This window comes from Mustelus asterias, chromosome 19 (genome assembly GCF_964213995.1).
Source record: "Mustelus asterias chromosome 19, sMusAst1.hap1.1, whole genome shotgun sequence".
In the NCBI taxonomy this organism is placed as follows: domain Eukaryota; kingdom Metazoa; phylum Chordata; class Chondrichthyes; order Carcharhiniformes; family Triakidae; genus Mustelus; species Mustelus asterias.
This window is the reverse complement of record NC_135819.1, coordinates 81580884-81585943: the sequence shown is the minus strand read 5'-3', so window position 1 is coordinate 81585943 and position 5060 is coordinate 81580884. Positions and strand designations below refer to the sequence as shown.

The following is a 5060-nucleotide window of genomic DNA, read 5'->3' as shown; positions in this document are numbered from 1 at the left end:
AGATTGGGTGATATAGTTTGTGAGCTGGTGCTGCTGCCTTCTGCTTTTATTACTGAAGTTGCTTCTGGTAACAATCCAAGGTTGAAGACTAAGGTTCTAAACTTAGAGAGTAATTGGGAATAGAAGCATGTGGGGCTAAGTTATGTTTTCCACTGGCTAACTGACAAATTTCACTTTGTCCGACATGTCCGACCCAGCTATCTCCAGATGAAGAAATCCTCCAGAACTCTCCAGGCTTCAGCACCAACCAACGCACCTTTTGGAAAATTTCTTCTGTTGCCCAATAACCTTTCACAAGTGTATCTGTACCTTGTAACCAGCCTTATCTCCATAACCAAAGCCGGGACAGAAAGCCTGAAGGTTGTATGGTAACATGACTGAGGCCAAGTGTAAAGGAAGCAGGAATGGCTAAAGTGAGATGTCCATCTTTAAACACCAGAACAATGCAGGAAGGCCAATAGCACATACTTCACATGTTACCAAAGGCCGACCCCTCTATACCAGACAGCTACTGATCACAGTGCACCCAATCCTCATATTTATAGTCTTGCCTCCAACACCTGGACCTACCTTGCTGTGCAAGGAGATGCATCCACTCTACAAGAAGTGCAGTCTCACCCAAAATAAATGTAACACTGAAAGAGACATCTAGGAAATCTGTCAATCAGAATAAGTAATGTCCAGGCCCCCAGCTGGAAGAGGAAATTGATTTGTTTTGATTCATTATTGTCACACGTATTAATAAAGTGAAAAGTATTGTTTCTTGCGCGCTATACAGACAAAACATACCATCCATAGAGAAGGAAAGGAGAGAGTGCAGAATATAGTCTTATAGTCATAGCGAGGATGTAGGGAAAGATCAACTGAATATGAGGTAGGTCCATTCAGAAGTCTGACGGCAACAGGTAAGAAGCTGTTCTTGAGTTGATTGGTACGTGACCTCAGACTTTTATATATTTTTCTTAACGGAAGAAGGTGGAAGAGAGAATGTCCAGGGTCCGGGGTCCTTAATTATGCTGGCTGCTTTGCCGAGGCAGCGAGAAGTATAGACAGAGTCAATGGATGGGAGGCTGGTTTGTGTGATGGACTGGGCTTTGTTCACGAACCTTTGTAGTTTCTTGCAGTTTTGGGCAGAACAGGAGCCATACCAAGCTGTGATACAACCAGAAAGAATGCTTGATTGGGGGTCTACGTGGCAATTTCTAACATTTTCTTAGAGACCCACTCAACACAAACCGCCCCTTCCCCCCTCAGAGTGGCAATTAACTCACTGTCCATCTTTAGCCAACATCACTATCAAAATTCTGAACCCCTCCTGGTTGCCCCCCAGTTCCAGCCACACCAGCAAAACACATTTGACCGACAACTATCCCACCATGGACTGAAGTACAAAGAACAAAGAACAATACAGCACAGGAACAGGCCCTTCGGCCCACCAAGCCTGCACCGATCATGTGTTCCTAACTAGACCATCCGTTTGTATCCCTCTATGGTGGAGGCGGACACACTGGGAACGTTTAAGACTTATCTCGATAGCCACATGAACGGAGTGGGAATGGAAGGATACAAAAGAATGGTCTAGTTTGGACCAGGGAGCAGCACGGGCTTCACCGTTCAAATTTATTGGGTAAAACCTCCTGCAGGTATCATGCAGCCAGACAGAACAGCCATCAACTACATGTGGAAATGTACTTGCCCATTAGATCTGCATAATTGTGCACCTAAATATATAACGAGTTCACAAAAGATCATCTGTATGAAGATACTGACAATTACAAATCAATGGCTTCATTAAATATATTTATATGCACATCTGTATCTATAATATGAGAATGTATGTTGGTTGGAATGCAATAAAAGTTTTAAAATGCAAAATCCTGTATTTTGCTCACTATAATTCACTTCTTATCAGTATCTAATTTAATGATGTGTGAATTTACTTTAATATTATTAAACCAATTTAATAAAATAGTTCATTAGTGTCCTGTTGGAGATTAAAAATAAAACAATTGCTGCACTAAAAAAAGGCAAAAGTAAACAGAAAATTGATATTGAAATGTCAAAACAAGACAATCCAATTGGGACACTGTCTGTGTGGAGTCTGCACGTTCTCCCCGTGTCTGCGTGGGTTTCCTCCGGGTGCTCCAGTTTCTTCCCACAGACTGAAAGACGTGCTGGTTAGGTGCATTGGCCATCTCCCTCAGTGTACCCAAACAGGCGCTGGAGTGTAGCGACAAGGGAATGTTCACAGTAACTTCATTGCCTTCATAAGCCTACTTGTGACACTAATAAAAAAATAAACTTTAATCACTTTCCCATTTATTAAAAATGTTTTAACAGCTCTTTGGAATAATGAACTATTTTATTAAATTGGTTTTGTTCTTAACATTAAAGTAAAATTGCCTTCCTTGTAATAATAAACATTCAGATGGGTAATATGTTCATCAGTCACTAAATAAGCTTGTTGGTCTTTTGCAACAGAGCTCACATAGACTCATAGAGGTTTACAGCATGGAAACAGGCCCTTTGGCCCAACTTGTCCATGCCGCCTTTTTATTAAACTCCTAAGCTAATCCCAATTGCCCACATTTGGCCCATACCCCTCTATACCTATCGTACCCATGTAACTATCTAAATGCTTTTTAAAAGACAAAATTGTATCCGCCTCTACTACTACCTCTGGCAGCTTGTTCCAGACACTCACCACCCTCTGTGTGAAAAAATTGCCCCTCTGGACACTTTTGTATCTCTCCTCTCTCACCTTAAACCTATGCCCTCTAGTTTTAGACTCCCGTACCTTTGGGAAAAGATATTATCTATCCAGCTGATCTGTGCCCCTCATTATTTTATAGACCTCCATAAGATCACCCCTCAGTCTCCTACGCTCCAGAGAAAAAAGTCTCAGTCTATCCAGCCTCTCCTTATAACTCAATCCACCAAGTCCCAATAGCATCCTAGTAAATCTTTTCTGCACTCTTTCTAGTTTAATAATATCCTTTCTATAATAGGGTGACCAGAATTGCACACAGTATTCCAAGTGTGGCCTTACCAATGTCTTGTACAACTTCAACAAGATATTCCAACTCCTGTATTCAATGTTCTGACCGATGAAACCAAGCATGCCGAATACCTTCTTCACCACTCTGTCCACCTGTGACTCCACTTTCAAGAAGCTATGAACATGTACCCCTAGATCTCTTTGTTCTGTAACTTTCCCCACTGCCCTACCATTAACTGAGTAAGTCCTGCCCTGGTTCAATCTACCAAAATGCATCAACTTGCATTTGTCTAAATTAAACTCCATCTGCCATTCGTCAGCCCACAGACCCAATTGATCAAGATCTCATTGCAATTGGAGATAATCTTCTTCACTGTCCACTATGCCACCAATCTTAGTGTCATCTGCAAACTTACTAACCATGCCGCCTATATTCTCATCCAAATCATTAATATAAATGACAAATAACAGTGGACCTAGCACAGATCGCTGAGTCACACCGCTGGTCACAGGTCTCCAGTTTGAAAAACAACTCTCTACAACCACCCTCTGGCTTCTGTCAAGAAGCCAAATTTTGTATCCATTTAGATACCTCACCCTGGATCCCGTGAGATTTAACCTTGTGCAACAAGCTACCATGCGGTACCTTGTCAAAGGCCTTGCTAAAGTCCATGTAGACAACATCAACATATTTTCACTCAGGCTTAACTAGCAAAGGGGAAGAAAACATCAAAAGATCAAATGTTAAAATGTGAACTATTCAACCACAAAAATTTTGAAGATAAATTTTGATTTATTTAGACTCAAAAGTGTGACAAACAAGAATTGTTCAATAGGCGTAAACCTTGACTTTCTGAACTTCTTTGTCCTCACATTCCCTTTTCCTACTGTAGTAATAAAATGTGTTATCACGTCTTTGAAGTTTTTTCACGTATCCAGAATCTGGCCAACGATCCACCTGCATTGAATAGAACATCACTGTCTCAGTTTTGTCATCTATTTCCTTGATTATCTCACACATACGGCACATCGCAAACTGAAATGTAGCCATTGAGGTGCAGCATATGAAATATTTGGGTATCTATTGCGATATATCACAAAGCTTCCTAAAAATTATATTACAAACATTGTGTGGAATGGTATTTATTCTTTATTTGATAAGTATTCCACATTTCCCCAGTGGGAATAAACTAACCGATGTTAGGTTTGCAAAATGAGGACAAAAATCTAGGGTGCCTAGACCATCAGATTGTTTCGAAAGCTGCATTTTCCCCAGAAAAATATAACAATTGCCACTTTTAAATAAGGAGATAGTTTTAAACTGCTTTTATGTTATAAAAATCGGTGGCACAGTGGTTAGCACTGCTGCCTCACAGCGCCAGGGACCTGGGTTCAATTCCCAGCTTGGGTCACTGTCTGTGTGGAGTCTGCACGTTCTCCCCATGTCTGCGTGGGTGTCCTCCGGGTGCTCCGGTTTCCTCCCACAGTCTGAAAGGCATGCTGGTTAGGTGCATTGGCCGTGCTAAATTCTCCTTCAGTGAAACTGAACAGGCGCTGGAGTGTGGTGACTAGAGGATTTTCACTCCATGGCAGTGTTAATGTAAACCTACTTGTGACACTAATAAAATAAACTTTAAATCAGTCTTTATAACTTCTAGAATTGTAGAACTTGGCCATAATGCATTTGTGACTTCATCAGTCAAACCCAGTTGACCTTACTAGTGGAGCTGTGTATATCTCATTATTGTCACCGCTAGGGTGTTCATTCTTCAGGTTAAACCATCTGGATTAGATAAATGTGTACTACCCTTTATAAAATTTCTGCAGGTTTATAATTATAAAAATGGAAATTAGTCAATTGTAGCATGCAGTTAATAAATCATGGAATTCATTACCCCATCTACTTGTTTTACTTGCTTGTATTCTATTTCATCTCTGTACCCAGCTTGTTGAAATCTGTACAAATTTTCAATTTCTTCAGTCCACTGTTTGGCACGGCTCATAAATTTTGGTTTTACTTCCTGCCCTTGGGTTCCAAAATCTCTCAAAGACATAATGTAAT

At 40.7% G+C, this 5060-nt stretch overlaps 1 protein-coding gene across 1 annotated transcript; it reads right to left on the bottom strand.

The window, feature by feature from the left end:
• Window positions 1-3775: 3775 nt before the first annotated feature.
• On the bottom strand, window positions 3776-5060 carry meig1 (meiosis/spermiogenesis associated 1). The gene is made up of 2 exons (XM_078235984.1): window positions 4894-5060; window positions 3776-3956 (listed from the first exon to the last, which is right to left on the bottom strand). Exons 1-2 carry the CDS (start codon window positions 5050-5052, stop codon window positions 3828-3830), a joined length of 288 nt encoding a protein of 95 aa, XP_078092110.1. The 5' UTR covers window positions 5053-5060; the 3' UTR covers window positions 3776-3827.